The sequence below is a fragment of the Metarhizium acridum genome (assembly GCF_019434415.1).
Source record: "Metarhizium acridum strain ARSEF 324 chromosome Unknown scaffold_1, whole genome shotgun sequence".
NCBI classification, from domain to species: domain Eukaryota; kingdom Fungi; phylum Ascomycota; class Sordariomycetes; order Hypocreales; family Clavicipitaceae; genus Metarhizium; species Metarhizium acridum.
The window spans coordinates 6,068,949-6,095,008 of NW_027094015.1; the positions used below are offsets into that span (position 1 = coordinate 6,068,949).

The following is a 26,060-nucleotide window of genomic DNA, read 5'->3' on the forward strand; positions in this document are numbered from 1 at the left end:
ATAGTTGCGGTTTACATGTGCCTGTATTGTACACTTGAGGCGCCAGCTCGAGTTTATTTGACACCTGCGGGAGGCATGGGCGCACGACTTTGGCAGATGCCTGTCTTGTTTTTTTTTTATTTCTATATTCGAGAACAGAGACTGTCGATTGCTATTGTCAAGTCTTAGTGCAAGTATTGACCTTGGGAGCACATTCAAGGTAGGGCTGGAACGAATAAGTGGTCGATTCAGTGCATTCCCGGAAGGGGTTCTCAGGGCTTGATAATATCATAAACGAGTCATGTCTAAGCACAATATATGCGACTATGTACGGGGGCTTCTTAGGAAACTGACAACGCCACTGCAGTAACCCACGAGATGGTCTAACCGGTTACACTCCTTCTCTTGGTAGTTCTTCCATTGCTCCAACTCACTTAGGAGAGACTCACTTCCCATTATTACATCAAAGTGGAGTCGAAGGAAGACTGTCATCCAAGCCTGTGTGAGTTCGTAATCACGTCGAGCCTTTAGAAGGGAAGTAAGTGCTCGGATGAAATGGAGAAGCTCGTTTGATTCTTCATCGCAATTGCCAACTGATAGCGATCGAAGCTCAAGATCAGCACTCGATGGCGACAAGGATTTGAGATGCTCAATAAACGAGCCGTCTATAATTCATCATGTTGGTTAGTATCATAAGGTGGCAGCCGTAAATTAGTGCGATTGTAACCTGTCAGAGGCAGGGAAGTGAATACATACAGTCGCCAGTTTGCGCTCCTTGCCGTAGCCTCGATGTAAATTGCTCCTCAAAGCGTGCCTTGTCGACTTTTGTGATGCGGGATTTTGACTCATTCTCAGTGGATTCTGTGATGGCCTGCTGCTCTGGCACCTTGGAACTGCCTGTCGAAGGCAGGAAGAAGGGAGCTTTTTCGGGAGCTTTTGGTGCTTCCGTCGGCTTATTTCGTTCCTTGATCAGATCGAGATGGAGCAGTGTTTGCCATCGACTTTTTGGGACCAAACTCAAGGTGGTCAATTCAGAGCTCAACTGGTCAACAGCAGGAGCAATGATGGCGTCGTCCACATCATCCTTTGAGTCCTCAAATGCACCCTCCAACAAGCCCTGGTTTCCTTCTCCAGATACAGTCGGTGCAGAGCTCTGTCCAATCTCATCTTCTGATATTTGTCTCGTGGAGACATGCTTGAAGAGCGATTTATTGGTCCAAATTGCAACTCCTGGTTCGTCTTCTAGACTAGCAGCAAGATATTCGCCGGTAGCAGACATGTCTAAAGCCGTGCAAGGCTTATTCAGCCGAATAGCATCAATAAGATGACTGGTAGGCAGGTCCCAAACCCGGATCGTCTTGTCGTCTGATGCGGCAACGATCCATCGACCATCGTTCGAAAAGCAAATGTCATTGATACAATCTTCCGGGCCCCAAAATTCACGAATCGTCTTCTTAGTTTCCATGTCGACAATGCGGATTGACCTGTCATCGCATGCAAATGCCAACAGGTTATTGGCAGCATGGTACCTGCATGCTATGGGGTAAGTCATCGGCGCCCAGTCAAGTTGATCAAGTAGGGTCCCAGTCAGGAAGTCCCAAAATTTGATCCTACCATCCGAAGAGCAGGATATGACCATCTTGTTCATGGCATCAACAACAAGCCCCGTAACTGCTTTGGTGTGTTTCCCGGTACCTGGGAGGAACTTTTGTTCACCACCGGCTTGTAGTTGAGCAACATCATCTGCTTGCCTCAGCTGCTGAAGTCGGACTTGACGAGCTTGCGAAGGTGTCAGCCTAGACGGGAACCTTTGTCGGTGCAGACCTGACTGCAAGTTGTACATATCGATGCTGCCGCCTTCGGATCCAATGACGGCAAATGTTCCGCAGGGACTTATGGCAACCGTCGACACATTCGTATTGTCGCTAGTGGGGAAAGCCCATCGCCCTGCTCGTTTCCGGCCCCAGAACCAAGTTCTCGCATGAGGATCCCCCTTGTGTGCAGTAACTACACTCTCCCAACCAGTCATTCCACTAATTTCAGCATCAACTTTCTTCTTACTATCTTGGTGGCCCTTTTGCCAAATAGGTTGGTTGCCTGGTATTGCGCCGATACCACCATCTCTGTTTAGGGACATGGCAATACTTGTGATCTCAGGTGCTTTGAGGTCTTCTAGCAAGGTTGTGGGTCCATGAGCTAATGGATTGGAAGCCAGAATGCCAATCTTCTTTGCCTTCTTGCGCAGATTTCCCTGACTGAGCTCCGTGCTCTGACCGTCCCTCCGCAAACTCCATCCCCAAAGGCTTCTGTCCCGGCCCCCACTCAGAAGCCATTTGTTCCCGGACTCGGCGCCATCAAAGTCGGTAGGTAAGAAATGCAGGCAGTTGACAGGTCCTGCGTGACCACTTCGGGAGTGGAGAATTCGTGGGATAGGCGAGAAGGGCGTAGTGTCGAATATCCAGGTCTTCAGCGAGTTATCAAGACCGCTTGTCACAATGACGGGCTGGCCTGCCAAAAACTCCACTCTGCTAATTCCCCCTCTGACATTCTTGGCATCCCGAGACGGGGGATTGTGGGCGCTTCGGAGCACCCCCATCACGCGCCCACCCTTATTCAAGTCCCAGAAGGTGATATCGCCAGTGGCTCTGCTGGCAGTAGCCATAACACCATCCTTTCTGCCATCATGCCCGGCGCCCATTCCGTCGGTTCTGAAGGATATCGAGTGTACCGGAGCCTCGGGGCTTCCGGCTTCAATCTGGATCACAAGCCTGTCCATCAGAACATTGGTGACGACCAACGTGCCGGACGAGTAGGCGATGGCCAGAAGAGATAGAGCAGGACTAGGTTCCAGGCAAGTCACAGCGCCACAATCTGGGGCCGGAGGGAGGAGGGTGTATATCAGCTTGCCTGTGCTGACATTCCATATCTCTACCCATCCGTCCCTGCGCCCAACAAAGATCTTGTTCAAGAATGTAGGCATGCTAATGACGCCGCCAGTGATTTCGTTTCCTCCCTTGTGGGCCTTCATGGTATAAATTGTGGTATAGTGTTCTAGGGTCGCACTCTTGAAAACTTCAATTCTTGTGGAAGCGCACGCAACAACCCAAGTACCAAAGACAAGGATCTGCTGGATTGGCTCAGCAAGGTCAGAAGGCAGTTCCAACTCGCTTACTTTCTTTCCCCGCTGAAAGACCCAGAAGCCCTGCGGCTCTCCATCCTTTCCTCCGCCCCATGCTGCAAAGACTTTTTCCTTCCATGCGAAAGTAGCGGTGATATTGGCGGGCGTTTGAGGGCGAGTGACGAAGACAAGGTTTAATCCTCGGCGAAGGTCGTACGTCTGCAGTGCCCGGCCCACGGACGTGGTAATTTGGAAGGTGGTTTTGCCTAGTGGTATGGATGTAAATGGAACGCTCGTGGGCGAGACGAGACCAACCGTCTGGAGAATTAGAATATTAGCAAACTGGAGTCTTCAAGGAACGGCGGGCGAGGGCAGACGTACTCGAAACGGCGCAAAAATACGAGACGAGTTGGCCACATCTTTGACAGAGGATGCCACAGACGAGACCTTCTGACGCTTGACCAGAGGTCCCTCTGGATTGCTTGAATGTGGCATCTTGGTCATCAAAGGGGCGAGGAGCTCGTTGTCGAGACCATCTACCCGCGTCAGCGTCGTGCAATAATTTTGGCAAGCCTCAGAGCCGCAACGTTAAAAATTTGGGCGGTGAGTAGCGGTTGGTGATTTTCTGCCGGTTTCTGCCCCACTTCCAAGTGACCAACTGGCAAGCACTTGAGATCAAGCCAATTCGCCAATGACTGGAAGGAGCATGCACTTGAGGAGGGGCAGAGTGCAGTGTGGAGAGCGTAGCCTGGTTCCGAGCCCCGAGGCCGCCAGCTAGAGGCCACTAACGACCCGCCCAGCCCTGTAGGCACGCGAGCTCACGGGCACCAGACACGAGCACATGCCCCAGTCCTGCCCTGCCATTAGACGGTCTAGACGCGTAGTCAGCTGGCCCAGGCGACATCCTCGTCACGCGCGTCACGCCTGGCTCGTCATGCTCGTCACAACGTCGACAAGCTGGAGCAATCGTGCCTGAGTCCGGTTCTCCGGTTCGCAGGGAGCGAGACTAGCGCTACATGGGAGAAACCCCCAGCAATTTCAATTCCCTTGTAGAGTTGTTTGGGTGCTGAAACATCGGGGTCCGTTGGCGGCGCCGGGATATATTTGGCCATGCATAAGCTTAAAGGCGGGCGGTTCTGTGTGTTTTGACGCTGCTTTCTGGAAGCCTGCATCGAAGGGGGTGCCGTATCATACTTGCTTGCCGGTGTCATCCAGAGTCGTTGCCTCAGTTGGTCGCGAGTGTTAATATGCGGCTCCACGACAACATCTAACACGCGGGGTTCAGACGCATGCGGTATTGTGGTTGGCTTGAACGCTGGTTCTCGAGTCAGTCTACATGTACTGAGTGTCTGGTGTGCTCAAGTGCAAAGCGCCAGTGCAGAGCACTAGATGCTGAGCATCCGCAGACTTCGAATGTTTGGGCTCTGGGCGCTGCATCAGTCTCCTCGTTCAAGTTCAGACGGCAAGTTACCTGGTTGATCCCGTTGGGCAAATACCTACATGTAGGTTTCCACTTCGTCTGTCCGGTCTCGCTCGAGCACTACCTCTAACCACTAACTAGCTCAGGTCCACGACCATTCATTTGCCTCCATCTAGGCTGGCTGGCAACAAACTTTTTTCTTGGTCTTCTATAAACAGAGAGCCCCAGTGCCGCTGCCACTGTCAATTGGCTCGCCACCATGGCGGAGCATAGCATCTCTCGTGACGACCCATCCTCTCCCAGATCCTCCATTTCCTCCGCAGAACGGGAGATTCCTCCAGGTCCTTCTACCACAACCAACATTGGACAAGGCCAGCCTTGCCCATCAGGGCCATCACTACACGGCCAGCAGCTGGAGCCGCAGCATCAACACCAAGAACGCCGACCCACAGCTTCACCTTCGCCCTCGCCTGCCCGTTCCCACTCTCGCAAAATTTCGGCATCCTCCATTGCAGCCTCCATCGCCGGCAAGAGGAGCCGTTATGTTGACTCTGTTCCCTCCGAGACCAATTCTGAGCCCTCCTCCTTCCCTTTTGCCTCTCAATCAACCCCGATTCCTGTAAAAGTTGCTCATTCTCCTTCTTGGCATTCTCGATCCCAATCCGGTATATCAGACGCCGGCAGCGACGTGCTCGTCTTTGGGGAGGCACACCCTTCTTCGCCAACACATTCCGACATCTTGCGGATCCGTGCTGGGCTCAACGCAGAGAACGCTGCTCACGTGTGGTTGCCGGAACCCTCCTTGACGGCGCGGTCTTCCCTGTCGGATTTGCAGTCCAGGCGCCTGTCCAGCACTTCGATTTACTCTCTTGCTTCCGCGAGGGGCATCACAAACTACTCTTCTTCGGCCCACGGTTCTGACTCCTGAGCACTGTCTCGGTCGGTTTCTGGCCTCATGTCGTCAAGCAAAGGAGCATCTGCCAGCACACCGCCAGAGCCTGGTCTGTCCACTGCGGCTGCTGCAACGTCGTCTCCAAATGGATCCAACCCCAACAGCCAGCACAACCTCGCCACGAGGGATCCTACCTCGCAACCTCTCGATTTGATGAGAAGAAACCAGCGAACCGACTCCAATATGCGTACCCAACCCGATAGATCTCGTAGCAGAGCCAAGAGACGTTTCAGTGGGAGCACCGCAACTAGCACCCATAGCCAAGGAAGCGACCGTGGTGCTCACCGTGAAAAGGAAGAGGGTAATGCGAAACCAAAATAATAACAAACCTGCTCACCTCATCTGCATACTGACACATTATTAGCAAAATCTGCCCCTTGGGGTACAATCGGTATTTGTGCCTTGGATATCAAAGCAAGAAGCAAACCTAGCAGAAACATTCTCAACCGTCTCATTGCGAATCGGGATTTCGATGTCGTCGTATTTGGTGACAAGGTCATTCTGGACGAAGGTGTGTGTGTGTAACTTTTTTATGTGTAACTTTCCATTTCCTCTCCTTTTCTATGTTCTTTCTTTTGTAATAAAGTAAAAACATATTCTACCAGCTTACCGAGAAAGAGAATAAAGGCTAACTCCGTTTTGTTCCAGAGGTTGAGAATTGGCCCATGTGGTATGCTGCCCCTTGCCCCTCGTCGGTGAACATAAAGAGCATAGTGGCCTAGATTCCCACACGTGCAAGGATCCAGAAGTAACACACTTTGCTAATATCCCCTCTTAGTGACTATTTAATTTCTTTCTACTCAGACGGATTTCCACTGGAAAAGGCCATCGCATATGTCAAGGCACGAAAACCATTTTGCGTCAACGATGTGCCTATGCAAAAGGTTCTATGGGACCGACGTGTCTGCCTCCGCCTTCTCGACAAAATCCAAGTTCGCACACCAAAGCGGTTGGAAGTGAATCGTGATGGTGGCCCGCAAGTCTTGACACCAGAAATGGTGAAGCACATTAAAGACATTTCTGGCATCACCATAGAGCCCGCAGACGCAGCGACAGCGACCCGGCCGTCAAAGGTTGAGCTGCTTGACGATGGCGACACGCTCAGTGTGGACGGCCATGTCTTGAAAAAGCCTTTCGTCGAGAAGCCGACCAGCGGTGAAGACCACAACATCATCATTTACTTCGCGAAAAGCTCCGGGGGTGGCGCGAGAAAATTGTTTCGAAAGATTGGCAACAAAAGCTCAGACTATGTTGCGGATCTCACGATACCCAGGGCAATTACTGAGCCAGAAGGGAGTTTCGTATACGAGAGTTTTATGCAAGTAGACAATGCCGAGGATGTCAAGGCGTACACTGTTGGGCCCAACTATTGCCATGCGGAGACTCGCAAGTCTCCGGTAGTAGATGGAATCGTCAGGCGAAACACTCATGGCAAGGAGTTGCGCTACGTCACTAGTCTCAGTAACGAGGAGAGAGAGATGGCAAGGCGAATCTCAACGACATTTGGACAGCGTGTCTGCGGGTTCGATCTTCTCAGGGCAACGGGAAAGAGTTACGTAATCGATGTCAACGGCTGGAGTTTTGTCAAGGACAATGACGATTACTACGAGCATTGTGCCAATATTCTCCGAGATCTCTTTGTCAAGGACAAGCTACGTCGAGGAGGGGCAACACCACCCTTGCCTTCTCCAGAAACAACAGACCTAGACCCGATGACCAAAATCGTACAGCAGGGTAGGGAGCGCGACCAACAGTCAGGGCCTGCGTCCTCGTCCGCGTCGAGGTCTACAAGGGGACAAGCAACAACGACGGAGTCTCAAAATGGAGATTCTGGCCAGAAACCCCCCGGCGAAACAACATCACCTCGTCCCGAGAGCACTTTCAACTCAACTGTCCCAAGCACCTCCACGAGTCCTCTTCTGCCGCCACCTTCGGAGATTGCTCTGCCCGGTAGTTCCACAGCTGCCTCATCTATCCAATCCGCGCCTATATCTGCTCAACCCACGCAAGGACCAAGTGAAGAGACACCAACTCAACCACCACCCCCGCCTAAGCATTCTTGGAAGTTGAAGGGAATGGTCAGTGTCATCCGACATGCTGACCGTACGCCAAAGCAAAAATATAAGTTCACGTTTCATACTGATCCATTTATTGCCCTTCTTAAAGGTCACCAGGAAGAAGTGCTCCTCATAGGGGAAGCTGCTTTGGCAAGCGTGATTCAGGCTGTCGACGTAGCATATGAGGCTGGCATTGAGGATCGGGGGAAGCTCAGGGCTCTTCGCAATGTGCTGGTGAAAAAGGGCAGCTGGGCAGGCACAAAGGTGCAGATCAAGCCAATGTTCCGAAAAAAGAAGGCTTGATGAAATACCAACCACTATCGAGGTGCCAGCGGTACTGGACATCGCCAAATCCCCCTCGGAAAGGAAAGGTAGGCAAGGGGAGTGTGATGGCAGTGAATGCACACCACGGTCTAGCTCCAAACGACATGATTCCCTTTCTGGTGTCACCATGTCCAAATTTACAGCTGCTGAGGAAAGCTTGGTCCTTGACAAACTTCAGCTTATCGTCAAGTGGGGTGGGGAGCCAACACACTCAGCACGATACCAAGCACAAGAGCTGGGGGAAAATATGCGCAATGACTTGATGCTCTTGAATAGGGATATTTTTGATGAGGTTCATGTTTTTAGCAGCTCCGAACGGCGAGTGAGCGCAAGCGCTCAAATATGGGCTTGCTCGTTCCTGGACCGAAACGACTTGCCGGAAGATTTCATCACTACGCGAAAGGATCTACTGGACGATTCAAACGCTGCCAAGGACGAAATGGACAAAGTCAAGAAGAAGTTGAAGGGCCTGCTCCGCAAGGGCAACGAGCGCCCAGCCCAGTTTACCTGGCCCGAAAACATGCCTGAACCCTCCGAGGTCCAAACTCGGGTAGTTCAACTCATGAATTTCCACAGGCGTGTCATGCAATACAACTACGGCAAGTTGTTCAATGGTGCGGCTTCATCTCTCGGCGCCATTTCCAACGCAAGCTCGGAGAGGTTAAGCCTGGAAGGTTCCTCGGCATCAATTTCGTCTCTCTCACATGCGAACGCCGTCAACGGTATCCAGTCCCGATGGTGCAGCGGCGAGGACGCTGAGCTGTTCCGTGAACGATGGGATAAGTTATTTTCTGAATTTTGCGATGGTGATAAGGTAGACCCTAGCAAAATTTCAGAGCTTTATGATACGATGAAATTCGACGCACTTCATAACCGACAATTCCTCGAATGGGTCTTCACGCCACCGAAAAGCATGTTAGAGGATGAGTACTCCCAAATGGAGGGAAAGCAGAAGGACATCGATGAGGCCAAAACTTCCGAAGATGCAAAAGGCGAAAAGGGCCAGAACGGTAGCTCTGACGGCTCTGACAAGACAGGCCATTCAAATCGATCTGTCAAGAAGCTGTTCCGCAGACGATCGTTCCTAAATAGCCTCAGGCACACGAATGATGAAGCTCTGCCTGAGCAGTACTTCCGATTGTACAAAGGGGCCAACCAGACAGCGATGAAATGCGATCCACGCACCGAACCTTTGCAGGAATTATACAGATTAGCAAAGGTGTTATTTGACTTTATTTGTCCTCAGGAATACGGTATCTCCGACAGTGAGAAGCTCGAAATTGGACTGCTGACGTCTCTTCCACTTCTGAAGGAGATCGTCCAGGACTTGGAAGAGATGCAAGCATCTACCGATGCTAAGGCTTTCTTCTACTTCACCAAAGAATCCCACATTTACACGCTGCTCAATTCCATCATCGAGGGTGGCATCGAAACGAAAATTAAGCGCAGCACAATTCCTGAGCTGGATTACCTGTCCCAAATCTGTTTTGAGCTTTACGAATCCGAGACCAAAGCACCAGCAGAGAGCGCGCTTGGCGATGAGTCGACATTTACGTACAGCATCCGTATCACGATCAGCCCTGGTTGCCACGTTTTCGATCCCCTGCACGTGCAGCTCGACAGCCGGCATTGCATTGGCTGCGCCCCGAGACGCAGCTTGACTCCACACATAGACTGGCTGCAAGTCATTAAGACACTTCGCGCCAAGTTCAATAAGTAGGTGTCATCCCTTTTTTGCAACCCGTGTGTTGTTTGTCTGTCCACTAGTTTGCTAACAACGGTCCTCTTTTTCCAGAGTCAAACTTCCCAAAACATTCCTAGCGGTGAATCTCTCGGACGCTTTCACATTCGAGGAGCAAGAACGGCTAGCAAGTGACAATGAATTGCTGCAGATGAAATCTCTGCCACCAAAGGATTTGCTCTCTGGCAGTTCTGATTCGGGAACACAGAATACGACGTCAGTCAATGAGACGGATACAGCTGAGCACAGAGGCGCGACGCCTTCCCTGTGATGACAGGTCAACACTTGTTTGGCAACTGTGAAATCCCAGGAGGGTCTTTGAGTGAGATTTTTTTTTTTTTTTGACACCATGTGCCATGGACCTTGAATAGCGCTTTACATCGTACATGTGGCAGCTGTTTAGATATACTTGACGAAGCGCATTTGAAGGAGTGCAGCAGTGGGGCGCATATCATCGGCATGTCCGGTGATTTGTAGACTGGACGCGAAGACACAGAGCAGGTTCGCGATGCAGCATGCGGAGTGCATAAAAGGATTAGAATAGAACAAACGAGTGTGCAAACACAATCGTACAGGATAGCACAGCATACATAGAGTCTTTCATTGGCGGGTACGGAGTACTTCGTACAACAATACGGCTGCATTCACACGCCTGTGATGGTGATGGCCTAGAGTGCAAGATGCAAGGTGTATTGTAAAGCAGCCACTTTTGGGATGGATGGTAATTTCGACCCATGTTCGCCCACAATTCATGAGCACGACACGACCATGGGGCATTCAATTAGCCCAGACATAAGTCACAGACAGAGTGCATGGTAGGGAAATGCATACTCCGTACTAACCAGCAGTACCCACTCATATCATTATCATGTTGTACGGTCCTGAGTGCCTAGTAGGTATGTGTTGGACACTAGGACACCAACGCCCTTGTGTGCGGATGCAGGTACCGACGTTCAACGACGAAAAAAATGATCAGATGATCTAAACGACCAAGTCCCCTCTTCCCCGGCTTGCTATCTTGAGCAGACTCTGGTCCAGTGGATGGTCACTCATTGCTTCATACTACTTTTAAACTCGGCTAGGGATTGCCTCCGTATCATCTCCAACAGTCTACCGTCAAACGAATAGTCCCGTTGCAGCAAATGGCTTCCGATCAGTCTTGTTAACATTTGTTAGAAGCTTACATAGGATAATAACTCGACTTACCCTGAACCGAAAACAAAAAATAACTGAATCAAACATCGCTTACCAATGCCCAAGCGTGTGACCCAAGATTACTTCCGCGTGCATGCCAAGACTCCAGCTCCACGAACCTCCTTGGTTGTCGCTGAGGATTTCTGCATTGACTTGGGCAAAGCTGTTACAAGAAACGTACCGTCCGGCATTCATCGTAGTATTGCGACGCAAGGGCGCATCATTACGTCGGCAGGGGTCTTGCAGCCAGAGGAGCCGCGTCTGTTGTGGGGATACAAGGTCTGACACCCTTGGCGGCGGGGAGTCGCATGGGGCAGAAACATTTCAAAGCATCCTGTACCCCGGCCGGTATGGACGAAAATAGCAGTTCGTAGTTCTTGGACGATTCGCGTCCTTTATCTCTACATATGTAGCCGTGGAATGGCTGGTAGAGACTCGCTTACCTAAGAAAACTGTATGGCAGAAGAGTCTCCACCGGCCATTCCGCAGCTTCTCCTCTCAGAAAACTCTGGCGCGGAAGTGAAAGCCCCTTTCCGAGGTGGGTTCGTTTCGGTCGCTCCAGGGTGAGCGGGCGCCCAACTTGGCTTATGGAATCAAATCACCCTTGCGCGGCCATGCCGTTTGAGGTCTTCCCATAGCATCAGATAACAAGAGAGATAGGTGGGATGAGTCTCACCATGACGGCATAATCCGTGTGGAAGTGTCATTTAGATGTTACCCGACTTCATATGCAGAGTGGCGGCATCGGGGCTTGGAAACACCTCATTCCTCCGTCACTTACATGCTTCGGCTGCATCGCAATCAAATCTCGACGGGTGTACTCCGTAGAGTTGCGAGGATCAACATCCCATCGTTATGCAGGGATAGGCGGTACGAGAAGAAGTAATTCTACTGGCCAGCAGTAAGTTGGCTTATGTTCGTTGTTACCCATTCAGTTTGATGTCCGGCAAAGATCTTTGTGCATTGCATCGCCAAATGACAGAGTACCGTCTCATTCGCGTGGTTATTGACATGGGCCCCCTCCCGCAAGACGGAGAGAATCGAGATGCCGAGTCGCAAGCAATGACAGCCGTGAATAGAAAAAAAGCGTGTGAAATAATAGTACTTGATTGGACAGACGAGGAGAGCAAAAATACTGGTTCCAGCTGGAAGTCTCTAACCCGAGGAATGGTGGATACATCCCGTCCCGTCCCGAGATCTCGAAACAGGAGACAACTTGGGCGGTCACCGCTGCATGAATAGAGCCGCCAGTATTGATGTATTCGTTTGTATTTCATAGTTTCAAGTTGGCCTGCCATTCCTGGAGAGTCTGGTTTCGAGATTGCATTTTGTACCAGTGAGCATAAACCACAGGACTGCCAAACGTCATGTTCTTGTCTCCGCGCCAGGGGTGTTATGTTGTAGGATGTGCCGCCAAGTAGTGCCGACCTGAGCAGGAATGAGACAAAAAGCAAACCAAGCATATCCTCGTAGAAACATGGCAACCAGAGCACTTGGCCTCTGGGGCTGCTTGCGGCTTGTGATGGGCAATAGATCGGGACACTTCTGTCTTTCCCAGCACCATGCTATCGAAAGTGAGGAATGACATGGACATACATACGTGGCTCGGCGGGCTGCTCAAATGGCTTGCCTCGCCTTGGCTGCCTCCCGTGTCCACACGTCGGCTAAATACTTCCCAAAATTCCCCTCCCGGGTTGATAGGTGCGCCATTATGAGTCAACATGGGCATATGCCATGCTTTTAGACGTCTCAGAACCTTGGGCGGCGTTTATGCTCTTAGTAGTACTGGTTAAATCAGACCCGATCCTTGCTGGTGTTGGGGAGCATTTGTCAACACTGGCATTCGTGGAAGGTCAGCGTGTAATGTGGTAGAAGGGCAAAAGAAGTTCCAAGGAACACAGAACGGGGCCGTTTGGAAGGCACCGCTGGTAAGACTCAAGAACTCCCAGAAGGATCATGTGTATGACCAAGGCCGGGTTCAAACGGAGTTGGGCGACGGCAGGGCATTTGTTGGGACAAGGGTCTTCTCAGTGCTGGAGGCAAAGGCTTGGCTGTTGTTCGAAAGGAAACCAGAGGCTGAAAGCAACAGGCAAAAATGTAACAATGCTGAGTCGGGTGAGGCACAGTAGAGAGCAATGTCAGTGGATTGCCGACAGAGAGCACGAGGGCACCCGCCTCTCTATGCGGAATGATGCAAAACGCAGGGCTACGGCAACGATTCGCCGCAAGTGGAAACGCAGCAACTGGGATGTGTTTGTGCCAAACGGTTTACGCTACCTCGAGTTGGTAATTCCACGTCTGCCCCTGGAGTAACTGTGACAGTGCTTGTGACATTGATTGACTCTTCTCGTAGCGTTGCTAGCGATGTTGAAGGTGACTTGTCGCGGTTGTCGAAAGGAGGTGGCGAGCCAGATGACCAAAGGCCCAACCCCAGCAGAGTGCTGTCGTCGAGAAGCTTCGCCAACAAAACGGCGCCAAGATGTAGAAGGCTCTGTGAGGAGAGCTTGAACAGGCTTTTCTCTGCATCACCGCAATATTTGAGTTCGACCAAATGCCACCGGCAAACGACTTGCTGTTGGTCTGGTTCCTTGCTCGGCTCTACAAAAGGTACCAGACAGTCCGGGAACTTTACCCGGTCTTTTCAGCGCGGTACTGCCCAGAGTCTCCAGATTTGGGGTCGACTTGTAGTGGATTGTCCAAATACGTCGTCAGGAGGAGAGGACAGAGCAGAAGCATACACCCCATGGGCGAGTTAGTTTGAGGAGAATCAGGTCGCGCAGGCACCGGCCATCTTGGCCGCTGCGGCGAGCCTCTTGCGATCAAATGCTGGGACGTACCGCCACCATTGCCCAGCTGGACCCTGTACTACTGGTTCCAACATCGTGGCTCCGCCCTGTCAGTCCACCACCTTTGCAGTACCTGGAGACTTGGGCTTGCATGGGCCGCAAGCACTGCTAGGCTTTATGACTGCAACGCGCTGCAATGGAAGACCCGCTACCATGTCTCTGGAAGCACGCCAGTCCCGTTTCATCGATTGACATTGACCGGGATGCCCACCGGACTAGCCCAAGGCGCCAGGGTTTTGGCTAGATTGTCTTTCCAGGTGTCTTGGGCTCCAGGGGGCAAGGTTGATAGTTTACTGATTGGGCAACCATCACGGGCAGGCTGGCTACCATGTGCTGTTCGATAATTTAGTGTTTAACCGGCTCGAGGGTGGAAAGGGTGGATGGCACGGAGTCGTCGAGGCTCGGGTGCTGGGGATGGACGAGTGAAGATTGACTCGAGAGGGACAAAGTGAGCAGGACTGACTACTACTAGGTACTAGGCAGGTACGCTGCCCAGCGGTTGTTGCCTCCTTCCCGACAGGTTCTTGGAACGACTCACACCTGCCTCGCCTCGCCTGCGCCGCTTGACCTAGTCCTCTTACTCTACACTGGCAGGAGCTTGGCCAGCTCGACCGGGAGTGTCTGCTTCATCCAAAGCTGCTGGCCGGGTACAAAACTCGCTCTCTTCCTTTTCAACTCGGCGCCTTATCACCATCACCACATTGTACATTGTACAAACATCCCTTGCGCCCGCTTCGAGCAGCTCGGAACAAGACCTGACTTTGAGCAGCGCCATCTGTATCCGAAGTCTCCGTGGGCTCCGTTTGCTCCTTGGATCCTCGTCGTCTGGGCGTTGTCTTGCAACCCTTCCCCGGGAGCTTGTCCTTGTTGTTGGAAATTCGGGCCTTTACAGGAATCCTCGAGGTCTCTCGTTTGAGACTCAAACAGGACCACAGCATCACGACGCAGACGTGTGCTTCCACCGTCAACGGTCTTGTTTGGCGCATCGTTGAACCTGTCATCGTCAGGACTGGGCTTACACGGGGCCTGGTTCAAGCGTCCTTCGCTTATGAAAGACCTCCACAGTCATTTTCAGTCTCCTTCTGATATACTAGAGGACAGTATATAAGGTCTGGTGCTTTCCCGCCATCTCTCATCGGACTGCATCCTTCCAACCCGAGTACTACCGATTCTCAGAGCCTTGCCTCCCGTCCTCATTGCGATCTCTTCTTCCTCGTCCGTATTTTCAACTCGGATCATCTCTCTGTCCCGTCTGTTAGCTCCCCATCGGCTCAGCAAGCTTTGAGCACCCTTGTGTTGCTTGATCCTCAACTACAAACGAATGTGTGAAGCGTTTCATCACTTCCCATAACTTTTGGTCACGCTGGCCCAGAGACAATCAGAAAGCAACAACACACTTCGGAGAGTCACCACCAGTGTCGGTTGCCAAGCTTAATAACATTTGACGACGGGAAACCTATCGGCCAAACACAACAGACACCATGGCAAACTCGTGTTCTCATTCTTTCAGCCTTATCAAGTGTGATACAACTCTGGTGCAATGGTTTTGCAAATATTGTTGTTCAGGGCCACATTGGATGATCTACGAGTGCGTTTACTGCAAGCTGCATGTGTGCAGAGCATGCACACAGGCAGCATAGAGGCCGATGGTCAAAGCTTGCACACCAAACACAACGCACAGGAGCCACGACCAACAGTGTGCTTCTATCCAGATACGCTAGGCTCTTCTGCGGTTTTAGTCCAGCCACGTCCTATGCGTATCTGGAGCACTTTTCAACGAACATTTGGCAATGAAGAGCATCGGTCTTTCGTCTACCATTTTTCAGAGAGACATTTTCGTTTAACATTATTGTTTCATCCACTGATAGCTCAGGCAAATGCAGTGCAGCGCGATATCACATGTGGGCATAAGGATACTACTAGAGAATTTGCTACAAATGATGGAATTTGCTCGGTGTTTAGGGTTAGAATAGCATTTACGGCGCAGGCCAGGATGCTAGATGCGAAAAAAATATAAATGATATTTCGTGATATTCAGTCGCTTCTTAACTGCAACGGAACATGTATGCGATAATTGCTGTAATAATGAATATGGAAACAGCCTTGTAGAGGCAGGCAACACTATCGAAGACTTTGATGATGGTTTTGTTTGCCGGTACATGCATGATCAAGCCAATTGCTCCGTAAAATCTACAGTTCCTCCCTTAATGAGCATGCATATGAAGTTGTTGTCATAGAGCCGTCGACCGTATCTACTAAGATTTGGGCCACTGGTCTGTGACACCTTGTTGGAACTGTCAAATATGTTCTAGAAACACTCGAGTAACACATGCCTACGTTTCTTGTCCCACACACATGCACCGTTTTACCTGGGAACACACGCTCATTCGACGGCAGCAAAGTACAAACGACTAGTTCTTTCTCCGAGCAGTCTTCAAACGAAGGCATCGTGCAACTAGCGCGAGACCCGAGCCTATACAGGATCCAAACAGCTGGTGGCACAATGTGTGACACTGACCGTTGGTGGCTGCTGTCTAAGTCCGCGTTTGAACGCCTTGTGGGCTCGACATTGGAAATTAGACACAGTCTCTCTCTAGCCTCGGTTGGTTGAAGAGCATTGTGCGATACAAGCCTGAGGTGCTCCTTTCTACATAAACTGGGTCATTGCAGCAGTAGTAAGTACTCTCGCTCGCGGGCGGACCTTGGTGCCGGTGGGAAAAACCATTCCGTTGTCTTGACCCATGAGAATTTTTGGTTGTTTCTTTCTGTTTTTCAAATAGAAAACACCCACATTAACAGCGCAGACTGACGAAGCTCGGTGAAGAATACCATCCGTCTCCAGTCTTGGTGTGCCAATCGACTGTAAAGGGTTCTTTGGGCTTCACATCCTCTCCCCGTTCGGGGGGCTCCTCATTCCCCGGCGTCACACGTTGAAGCAAGTGAGACTTCATTGTCTCTTGTTTTCCCTCTCTCAACGGCCCGGTGGAATTAATGTTGTTGAAACAATGATCAGCACAGAATCAAGCGGGGGCGTGCGTGTAATTGGCGCAACAGGGGTTGCAGCTGTTTCCGCTTGCGTGAGACAACTCGGATTGCCAAAGTTCAGCTTTCTCACGAGAGGAGCAGAACGCATTCCCCAGGCCGACGTGTTCTCCACGACACACTTTATTGCACTGAATCCTGACTGGCACTATTGTCGGCCTTTTCGTTCTTTCTTTCCCTTTTCCCCCGCCTCCGCCCCATTCTTATTTTTAATTTTAGGACGCTTGATAGAACTGTGGCTGGGCACCCCGTGCTCGCAGGGGCCAGTCAAAAATAGGTCGTTCATGGGCGCGTTTGGTGACGGCGATTTGGTCGCCCACGGCAAGGACCATGTTCTCTTGTCCTTCGTTCAGGAAGCCGTACTTTCCGAAGACGGGGCTGTATTTGGCACCTGTGTCTACCCGTCGGTCGGACATGAGCTTCTTGAGGACCGTGCCTCTCTCGCCCTCGGCTATTTTGCCAGTGTCGTAGTCCACGTTGAGGGACGGGCAGCGGTTACACATCTTGGTCAGGGTGAGGAATGGCTGATCGTTGGCGGAGAGTTCGACCCAGTAATCTTCGTCAAAGTCTGCCTCCCCGTCCACGACAATATTGGGTCGGAAGGCTGTGATTGCGACGTCGCTTGAGGGCACTCTGGCCTTTACGTTGGCAAGGGACTTTTCCGAGGCGACGAGAAAGGGGGCCAGGTCCGAGAAGGCAAGCCACGGCTTGTCCTTGGTGGGCCGCGATGTCCCAGCTACGTGGCCGGAAATGGAGGAGGGTAGCCAACCTCTTTGCTGAGGCGAGCCGTCTGTTTGGGGAGCATAGGTTCCGAGGACCGGCCGCCGACCGTCCCCGATGTAGACCAATACGGCTTTGAATCCGAAGCAGGCCGTGAACCAGTCGTCATAGCGGGCGCCCATTCGATACGCAGTGACCATGCTCAGGTGTAAGTCGACATCCACCGTGTCTAGATCAGACGTGTCAGGGCTCAGCGGGACCGTGAGGACCTCATTTTGCATCGGATGCGCAGCAACGACAGGGTCCTCGGGAGTCAGATACGAGACGTGAATGCTGTCGCCTACAATCTCCTGCTTGAACAGGCCGCACTGGTAGACCTCGTCAATTTGGACCTTGGTGAGCTTGGAAGGGTCCGTGTCGTCGACGCGACAAATCATGAAGCGGCGGTCATACTGGACGCCCTGGGGGGTAAGACGGGCATTGTCGAGGCGGATTGGACGAAGGGCTTTGATAGGATAAACATATATCTGGAGGTGCTGTCAGCGGGCGCCGGGTGAGTGATGAGGCGGGAATGCTCCATGGAGGATGATGATGGACGGCACGTACCGATGTGACCTTCATTAGTACTCTGCTGTTTTGTTTTCCCCGCTTCAAAGAGAAATTATGACTGAGACTTAAGAGTAGTCACGAACGATGGGTTCATGTGGCGGCGCACGCTTCCCATGAAAAGTCGAGACGGAGATGGGTGCTGACGTTGACGAGGGCTTGTTCAAGCACATATATAAAGGGACCCCGAAAATACCATCTGGCCAGCGCCCTTCCTGTGATGGGAATGTTTGGAGGGCGCCACCATGACACCAAAACTCTGGGGTACGCTAGTGTTGCCTGTTGATTACGCTTAACGCTTTTGACTATTGGTTAGGATTCAAATGTTCTTTTGGGCTCCCATGTCGATGCCCATCTGCATCTGCATCTACACAGCATCTGCATTCTGAGAGCCTCTGCTCGCGAACCAAATTCCCAGGATCCGGTTTTTGTCGCTCTCGTTGGCCATGTAATAATAATAACTAGATCCCATCCGATCGATGAGGCTGGGCTGCGACTCGGAGCTAGTGTAGTTTGGTCTCATAAGACGCACATGGTTGGGCATTTACTGTCTCGTTTGGATGGTTTCCGAAGGAGAAAACAAAAACGTGGTGCTGAGACCAAACCGGCGAGCAGAAATAGAAGGATAAATCATTCTGCATGCCAAGCTGGGGAGGGAAGTAGAGTTTTGGGTCATGATACTTGGCTTTTTTGATTGACGCTGAGATGAAATACGGCAACTAGGTTTATTTCTCGCCCACGAAAATGCCGAGAGGAATAGAGCACGCGACGGCATAGTGAGGCATATCAACAGCTTCCACAATCTTCAAGTCGCCAACCACCGAGCACAGCATGTAGGCTTCTTCCCTGCCAAGACCCTTCTCCGCACAAAGCCAATCAATGGCACTTCGGACACCTTTCTTGGTGGCCTCCAATAGATTTGCATCGATGCCAACAGCCGCATACTCTTGGCCGCGGTTGCTGTTTGCGCGCGTCTTGGCCTCGGGAGAGGTCAAGTAATGCGGAGACTTGACCCAGGGCTTGTCCTTCTCAAGAGTCAGACGGAGGCGAGCCTTCATTGGGGTCTCGATGGCAGTACCGCAGATCTCGCCGTCCCCCTGGGCAGCATGCCCGTCGCCACAGCTAAAGAGGGCGCCGGGAACTTGTACGGGGAGATAGAGACTCGATCCCGTGGTGATGTGCTTGCAGTCGATGTTGCCTCCCCAGTCGTAGGGCGGAATCGTGCTCAACTCGCCGTCTTGCGCGGGCGCGAGGCCCATGACACCCAGGAAGGGCTGGGTAGGCACCCGAATCCCCTTCCTGAACTCGGCATAGCCCTCACCGACGGTGCTCAAATCCCACATGTTGAGATGGGGCCCGGGAAACTCGTCTCTCAGCAGGCCAAAGCCGGGGAAGACGGCCGTCCAGCCGTACGGCGCGGGCGTCAGCTCGAGGATGTCGACACGCAGGACATCGCCTGGCTCGGCGCCCTCGACTGCCACGGGGCCAAAGGCTGGGTCTGTTTGAGAGGTGTCGAGATCTAGGAGCTGGGCGGCAGTGGTGCCTGGGCGGACCAGGTTGTTGAAGCCATCTTTGAGGTCGAAGTCGAGCTCGGCGCCTGACTTGACTGCGAGGACCGGGGGGATGTTCTTGGACCACTTGAAGTGGATGTTGGAGTGGTTGATGTGCGCATGCGCCATTCTGACATGTGCAATGTTTTTCTTCTCTCGGCCGACAAGAGCCAAGAGCCCAAGTCACAAATGTCGTCCAGGTTTTGGCCTCGGCACCAAAAAAGTCCGCTATTCCATTGAAAAGTGGGTTGCAACTGTCGGGGTGAATCAAGTGCTACGTACCACCAACATGTGCAGTGGACCAAGAATGCTGATGATGCCATGCCCAATCTTGCTCGTGTAGCAACACCACATTTTGTACATGACTTGGTTACTCGTTGATGTTCCATCATGTCGCTGCTGGGGTTGAAGGAGGTCAGCAAGATGCCGCTTGCTGTTGCCTGCCTACGTTTCCTTCTGCCCGTTGGTTTGGCATTGGTGTTGAGGACGTCGCATGTTTGCAGAACCAACACACCGAGATGCAGACAAACAGAACGAGATCAACTGTTGACCTGCCGTCTTAGCATCATTGACGTCTTTTGATGACTGGTGAGGAGCTGCGAGAGTCTATGAGCGGTTTTTGCAAATTCGCTTTGTTGCCTCAAATAGCCAATTCAAATCATCCTACCCAAATACTCCATCAAACCAATCAAATCTTGCGACTGTCCATTGGCAAGTACCAATTGTTTTCTATTTGACTTCTTATAGTTAAAGATGATGCGGATCTATCAATACGCCTTTCGCAGACCCAGCTTTGCTAGTTGCGATGGCTCATTTGGGCCATTTGCAGCTGATTGTCCCGGCGGGCGCTTTGACTTCACTCTCTTGTTTGAACTGCTAGTTTTCGAGATAGTCCCCTCTGTCATCCTGCTCTTGGTAACGCCGTTTCGAATTTGCCAGCTTGGTGGCCAGAGACCCAAGGTTTCTGCGAGGCTTGGTCTCTACCTGAAGATGGTATGCAATCACCTGGCCTTGATTCTTCGATTCCCGCAGCAAGATCCCCGAAATGAGAATGTATGAATACTAACTGCGTAACCAGGCCCTTTGTTTTATGTTTTTATTATTCCAAACCTCTCTGCTCATCATTTGGAGAAACATTGGTGGCGTCGTTCCTGCCAGACGTGTCACGCTCATTGCATCAGGTCTGGGCGTGGCCGATGCTGCGGCTATCACCATGCTGACTTACCTGGAGCATCATCGATCTGTGAGGCCATCGAGTATGCTTTGTGTATATCTCTTGCTTTCGTCATTGTTTGAGTCGGTACGCTGTCGAACTCTCTGGTTGCTTCACAGCGCCCAGCCCCTGGCAACTATCGTCTCAGCATTGCTGGCAACAAAAGTTGCTTTATTACTCCTAGAATTCCAGAATAAGGCTTTTATACTCAGCGGCAAAGGCAGGTCCCTGGGCCCTGAAGCTACCAGTGGAATCATCAGTAGGAGCCTTTTGTGGTGGCTGAATGATCTCTTCTTTACCGGCTACGGAACGACTTTATCGGTAGAAAAGTTGCATCTTTCAGATTCGGATCTCCGCTGAAGACTTTGTTGCACCTAATGCAGCTTAATCGGCTGCGTTACAGAGACTCTGGGAAGCATGCACTGCTTCGCACCTTGCTCAGCTCTACAAAGGGTGCTTTGCTTGCTGGGGTTGTTCCAAGAATATGCTATTCCGCCTTTAAAATGTCGCAGCCGATTCTAATCAACAGGGTTATCCGCTTTATTCAGAACCGGGGAACTGAAGGAGCCTATTCTCTCGAACTAGGCTACTCTCTCATCCCGGCGACGGGTTTCTTGTACCTTGGACTTGCTGTATGACTACTCTCATGGTCAAAATAGTGGCGCGGCATTAACATTTTTTTGTTCTCGATCGGCTACAGCTTCTCCCAGCAAAAAATATATCGAATTCTCACCGCCATTCGCGTCTGCCTTGTGTCGTTCTTGTTGCATAATGCCACGGACCTAGAATCGGAGGCCAAGGAAAGTTCCGCGGTTCTGACATTGGTCACAACTGACGTGGCCGTCATAGATCAAGCTTTTACACAGATCCATGAGCTTCGGGCAACCCCCATCGAACTTGGCCTGGCTCTTTGGTTTCTTGTCGTTCAAATAGGATGGGGCTCGGTTGGTCCTGCAATAGCCGTACTGTGTATGATTCCCTGCCATATGGTCTTGTTCTCTTATAATACAACTGACCAAGTTATGCAGTCTCGTTCATAGGGACATTTCATTTATTCAAGCACATGGCACCGGCTGTGAAAGCCAGCAATGAAGCCCCTCAAAACAGAGTCAGCAGCACGAGTAGTGTTTTGGGGTCAATGAAGGAGAAAAAAAGCTCGGGCTGGTCGAACCGTGGCTCAGAGCCATTGTTAGGCTGCACGATGTTCAGATGAAGAGGTCTATTTTCTTCCGCAAGCTGATAACTCTCATGAATTTGCTAGGTACCACGATTCACAGTCAAACTCAACTGGTGCTGTTTTTTTTTTCTTTGCTAACAGCTGCATAGGGAATACACCGCCCAGGTTTGCGCCCGTCCTGACTTTTGGCATCGCTCTTCTTTCCTTTGGGTCTGAGTCGGGCGAAAAGTTCACCGTGGCGAAAGCTTTCACTGCCATGAGCATCCTAAGTCTCGTCACAGGCCACTCTCTTGGCTCACATATTCCTTGCCAACTTTGATTAGTTCTTTCACGAGATTCACTAGCTTGCAGGACTTCATCACGACTTGTGAGGACAGTAGAGTATGTTACAGCGATGCTGTAACCCCAGGAGAGCTGAATGGCTCAGGCCCAGGCACTGGCCCCGGAGCTGTGGCACCATTCGGATTCTTGGGGGACGCGCTCATCGCTCCCAAAGACGCGAGCACCATATTCAAGACTAATGACGAAGCTGTTTTGCGAGATATTAATCTTTTCATCCAACCCGGCTCGTTCACATTAGTGGCTGGTAAGGTCGGTTCTGGGAAGAGTGCTCTCTTGAGGGGATTGCTTGGTCAGTTACAAACAACAGGCTATCTCAAAGTACATGGAGCTGGTGCTGCATATTGTGCCCAGACACCATGGCTTATGAATGCCACCGTAAGATCAAATATCTTAGGGCAGTCGGTAATGGATAAAGATTGGTATAGGACGGTGGTCTCTGCATGTGCACTCGATCGGGACTTGGCACAACTTCCTAACGATGACATGTCCTATCTTGGGACCAACGGACTTTCTTCAAGTGGCGGCCAGAAGCAACGCATAGTAAGATTGTCCCCTGCTAGAGGCCCATGCAAATCCGCATCTAATAAGTGGTAGTCGCTGGCTCGTGCATTATATTCAAGGAAACCGGTTGTGGTTCTCGACGACGTCTTGAGCGGCCTCGACTGGATAACCCAGCGTCATGTGTATAATCGAGTCTTGGCACCAAAAGGACTTCTCAGAGGAAGCAAAACCACTGTTATTCTTGCCACTCGCGCTTGTAGGGCATCCGAATTCCCAAATTTTTCGTTCTGAAATGATATACCGGGCAACTCGTGCTGACGCACATGATGCAGTGCACTTAATTGACCGGCCAGATAGCGTCATCCTACTGGGGGATCAGGGCCCAGGCCAAGTAATACAGGGGTCATTAGACGAACTTAAGGCTTCTACGGGTATAAGCTTTAATATCGGCCTCAAGCGAAGAAAATTCAGCCCATGAAGATGAAATATCTCAAAAAATAGCATTGCTGAAAGAGGCGCCGAGGCCTCCTCGACGAAAGAACGTTGACGGTAAAATCGACTCTAAAATACGGTCATCTGGAGATGTTACGCTGTACTTGTTTTATTTCGAGGCAATTGGCATGAGAAAATTGATGATACTCCTTATTAGCGAGGCAGCAAATGCGTTGACAAACATCTTTCCAGGTATGAGCCGCAACCATGGTGTTTTACCCTTAGTTACCAATGCTTGGAAACAGAGATTTGGCTCATGATTTGGACAACTGCCAATTCGAAGAGCCCGGAAACGAGCAATGGTTGGTACTTTGGTGTCTATGCCCTTGGCGAGGTCGTAGGTCTGGTTTTGTTGGTTGGTCGATCCGGTAGGTGCCATTTGTTGCCCGCTTCATGAGTAGTAACTAATCTGGGAAAGGTTTGTCATGATCGACGTAACAACATCGACATCGTCTGTTAAGAAGCTACACTGGACCCTACTCAAAACCGTCATGAAGTTTGTACCTTGTTTTTTGATCTTGATTTTAGATGACTAATGGAGTCTCGTTGCGCCCTTACCCTTCTTCGTCTCTATCGATGTAGGTGACTTGATAAACCGGTTGGTAACCCCGGTATTCCTCCTATTATCGTGAGGAGATGGAGATTAACTGTAAAGTCCAGATTCAGCAAAGACCACGACATTATCAATCAGCGCCTGCCTGTTGGGGTGTGGCTAAGCGTTAGCGGTATAGACTAAGCCTATATATTTGACATTCAACCAAAAATTAATCCTTCCAGGCTTTTTCTCGCTCCTTTAATCCACAGCCAAGGTGCTCTACGGCTCAAGATATCTTGCCATAGCCCTACCGCTCATTATTCTTGTGATGTAATGCGTACAGGCATTCTACCTGAAAACATCTCGCCAATTGCGGCACCTGGATTTGGAGGCTACCGCCCGTCTGTATTCTCACCTGAAGGGAACTATTGACGGGGTATCGACCACCCAAGCTTACGGGTGGGTGTCGGCCTTTGAGGAAACTTGACTGAAACTGCTCGATAATTCCCAGAAGCCTCATTATTTTCTCCTCGGGGCTCAATGCTGGCTTAAGCTTGTCTTGGAACTCTTTGTTGGAAGTCTTGCGGTTACTCTCATCACACTTGCAGTTGTGGCCCCAGCAGGCACAAGTGCCGGAGCTCTTGCGTTGGGATTAATTAATGTCGCTAGTCTAAGCTCAGCATTGGTTGAGCCTATATCAAATTGGACAAGTCTCGCGGGTTCTCTGGACGCGATAGAGGGGCTCAAGAGCTTTGAAGCAAATACACCACAGGAGGTGACGAGCCCGCAGCCACAGCAGCCACCTGAGAAGTGGCCGTCTCGGGGACAGGTGGAATTTAAAAAAAGTGACCGCGTCCTACTCTACTAACGGTGGCAACGACCGCTACCGGGCTCTCAATAACGTCACACTGTCGATACGACAAGAGGAGAAAGTTGCGGTCTGTGGCAGGACAGGAAGTGGAAAGTCGACGCTGCTTCTCACCTTATTCCGGCCGTTGGATCCAGAATCGGGCACAATTACGGTCGATGGAATAGACATTTCGAATATTACGCAAAGTGTCGTGCGACCGCGCCTCATTGCAGTGCCACAGGAGCCGATGCTTTTTCCAGGGACACTTTGAACCAACATTTGCCCTGGTGGGGGAACGGATGAAATGAAGGCAGGCGAGTCTGACGCACACATCATCTCTTGCCTGCGAAAGGTCGAACATTGGGATAAATTGAGTCCAAAGGGGGGCCTCGATAGCGACGTGTCAGACCTGAGTCTCTCGCAGGGCCAAAAACAGCTCCTTTGCCTCGCTCGGGCGCCTATTCGCAAGGATAGCGGCCTGGTGCTTGTGTTGGACGAGGCATTGAGTGCGGTTGATCAGGAGACTGAGGAGCTCATGGTCAAGGTACTTGAGAGGGAATTGCCCACCAGACGGTCCTCTCTGTGTTGCTGAGATTGGTAAGCCAGAGACTCTTTTGCAGGGCCAGAATGGCCGATTTCGAGCGCTGTGGGATGGACAGAATTGAACAGGCAAGACTGAGCGTTTCGACTCGTGTTTTCAAGCTGGGTAGCGGCAGCTTCAAGACGGCTCGTTTCGTTATGCTATTCGGGACACGCATAATGCTTAGTATTGACATTGGGTGCGTAGAGCGTTTTGTCATTGAACCTGGAGCTAGTCCCGGACCAGATAGTTGCCCTGACTTGGCAAAAGACGCCAGTATGAATACTCTGCAGATGATTGCTTCCTCGTTTGTGGGATTTTCTATTCCATCAACACCAGACTACGACTGGACGGGGCTGGCATCCGAACTATGTCGTCTTCCCATATACTCTCCGCGACGGTTTCTAGCTGCGATACAAGTCCATTTATGCAACCATGACCATGTGACGCAACATTACTAGACGTTTGTAGATTATTCGCGAGGCGCCCATCACTCTGCAGCTCGTCTTTGCACCGCCGGCACCAGCCAGGAAGCGTCTCTTGTATGTACAAGCTGGAAATCTATGCTTCCAGTGTCCGACTCCGAATCGGCTGCGGTGCCGGTTCAAACGAGGCACGCCCGTCGACATGGGCGTGCTAGCAAGAAGCAACTCATCCGAATTGCACTTTCTAAAGAAACGAGTGTATTACATATAACTGTCACTAGTCACAGTATTGGTGTTGTAATGTCAAAATGAAATAGTTGCGCAAGCCAGATTGCGATGGCATTCGTTGATGTAATCATCCATGTTTGGTGGACAGCGTGATCATGCCCTGCCAGC

General features: G+C 51.2%; 11 protein-coding genes across 11 annotated transcripts; 6 read left to right on the forward strand and 5 right to left on the reverse strand.

Moving 5' to 3' along the window:
* Positions 1-50: 50 nt before the first annotated feature.
* On the reverse strand, positions 51-3,642 carry UTP21_1 (rRNA-processing protein utp21). Its single transcript, XM_007809533.2, has 3 exons — positions 3,479-3,642; positions 736-3,415; positions 51-644 (listed from the first exon to the last, which is right to left on the reverse strand). The coding sequence occupies exons 1-3, from the start codon at positions 3,599-3,601 to the stop codon at positions 304-306; spliced, it is 3,144 nt and encodes a 1,047-aa protein (XP_007807724.2). The 5' UTR covers positions 3,602-3,642; the 3' UTR covers positions 51-303.
* Positions 3,643-4,776: 1,134 nt separating this feature from the next.
* VIP1_1 (inositol hexakisphosphate and diphosphoinositol-pentakisphosphate kinase) lies at positions 4,777-5,445 on the forward strand (the record flags this gene model as incomplete). Its single annotated transcript, XM_066116979.1, has 1 exon — positions 4,777-5,445. One exon carries the CDS (start codon positions 4,777-4,779, stop codon positions 5,443-5,445), a length of 669 nt encoding a protein of 222 aa, XP_065978867.1.
* A 27-nt stretch (positions 5,446-5,472) lies between these two features.
* VIP1_2 (inositol hexakisphosphate and diphosphoinositol-pentakisphosphate kinase) lies at positions 5,473-7,829 on the forward strand (the record flags this gene model as incomplete). Its single annotated transcript, XM_007809534.2, has 4 exons — positions 5,473-5,770; positions 5,834-5,980; positions 6,118-6,139; positions 6,248-7,829. The coding sequence occupies 4 exons, from the start codon at positions 5,473-5,475 to the stop codon at positions 7,827-7,829; spliced, it is 2,049 nt and encodes a 682-aa protein (XP_007807725.2).
* Positions 7,830-7,977: 148 nt separating this feature from the next.
* VIP1_3 (inositol hexakisphosphate and diphosphoinositol-pentakisphosphate kinase) lies at positions 7,978-9,862 on the forward strand (the record flags this gene model as incomplete). The annotated part of the gene is made up of 2 exons (XM_066116980.1): positions 7,978-9,566; positions 9,646-9,862. 2 exons carry the CDS (start codon positions 7,978-7,980, stop codon positions 9,860-9,862), a joined length of 1,806 nt encoding a protein of 601 aa, XP_065978868.1.
* Positions 9,863-12,178: 2,316 nt separating this feature from the next.
* Positions 12,179-12,514, reverse strand: J3458_001897 (uncharacterized protein; the record flags this gene model as incomplete). The annotated part of the gene is made up of 1 exon (XM_066116981.1): positions 12,179-12,514. One exon carries the CDS (start codon positions 12,512-12,514, stop codon positions 12,179-12,181), a length of 336 nt encoding a protein of 111 aa, XP_065978869.1.
* Positions 12,515-14,302: 1,788 nt separating this feature from the next.
* Positions 14,303-14,632, reverse strand: J3458_001898 (uncharacterized protein; the record flags this gene model as incomplete). Its single annotated transcript, XM_066116982.1, has 1 exon — positions 14,303-14,632. The coding sequence occupies one exon, from the start codon at positions 14,630-14,632 to the stop codon at positions 14,303-14,305; it is 330 nt and encodes a 109-aa protein (XP_065978870.1).
* Positions 14,633-16,888: 2,256 nt separating this feature from the next.
* J3458_001899 (uncharacterized protein) lies at positions 16,889-18,014 on the reverse strand (the record flags this gene model as incomplete). Its single annotated transcript, XM_007809535.2, has 2 exons — positions 16,889-17,920; positions 18,000-18,014. 2 exons carry the CDS (start codon positions 18,012-18,014, stop codon positions 16,889-16,891), a joined length of 1,047 nt encoding a protein of 348 aa, XP_007807726.2.
* Positions 18,015-18,724: 710 nt separating this feature from the next.
* On the reverse strand, positions 18,725-19,678 carry J3458_001900 (uncharacterized protein; the record flags this gene model as incomplete). The annotated part of the gene is made up of 1 exon (XM_007809536.1): positions 18,725-19,678. One exon carries the CDS (start codon positions 19,676-19,678, stop codon positions 18,725-18,727), a length of 954 nt encoding a protein of 317 aa, XP_007807727.1.
* A 624-nt stretch (positions 19,679-20,302) lies between these two features.
* On the forward strand, positions 20,303-21,122 carry J3458_001901 (uncharacterized protein; the record flags this gene model as incomplete). Its single annotated transcript, XM_066116983.1, has 2 exons — positions 20,303-20,542; positions 20,628-21,122. The coding sequence occupies 2 exons, from the start codon at positions 20,303-20,305 to the stop codon at positions 21,120-21,122; spliced, it is 735 nt and encodes a 244-aa protein (XP_065978871.1).
* Positions 21,123-24,963: 3,841 nt separating this feature from the next.
* Positions 24,964-25,251, forward strand: J3458_001902 (uncharacterized protein; the record flags this gene model as incomplete). Its single annotated transcript, XM_007809537.2, has 1 exon — positions 24,964-25,251. One exon carries the CDS (start codon positions 24,964-24,966, stop codon positions 25,249-25,251), a length of 288 nt encoding a protein of 95 aa, XP_007807728.2.
* A 35-nt stretch (positions 25,252-25,286) lies between these two features.
* J3458_001903 (uncharacterized protein) lies at positions 25,287-25,700 on the forward strand (the record flags this gene model as incomplete). Its single annotated transcript, XM_066116984.1, has 1 exon — positions 25,287-25,700. One exon carries the CDS (start codon positions 25,287-25,289, stop codon positions 25,698-25,700), a length of 414 nt encoding a protein of 137 aa, XP_065978872.1.
* Positions 25,701-26,060: the final 360 nt, after the last annotated feature.

Bases quoted from the DNA above. Each gene is read 5' to 3' on its own strand.
- UTP21_1 (XM_007809533.2), bottom strand. From the start codon at position 3,601: ATGACCAAGATGCCACATTCAAGCAATCCAGAGGGACCTCTGGTCAAG. The intron at 3,416-3,478 runs GTACGTCTGCCC...CTAATTCTCCAG, and splicing joins GTATTTTTGCGCCGTTTCGA to ACGGTTGGTCTCGTCTCGCC. The intron at 645-735 runs GTATGTATTCAC...GATGAATTATAG, and splicing joins AGGAGCGCAAACTGGCGACT to ACGGCTCGTTTATTGAGCAT.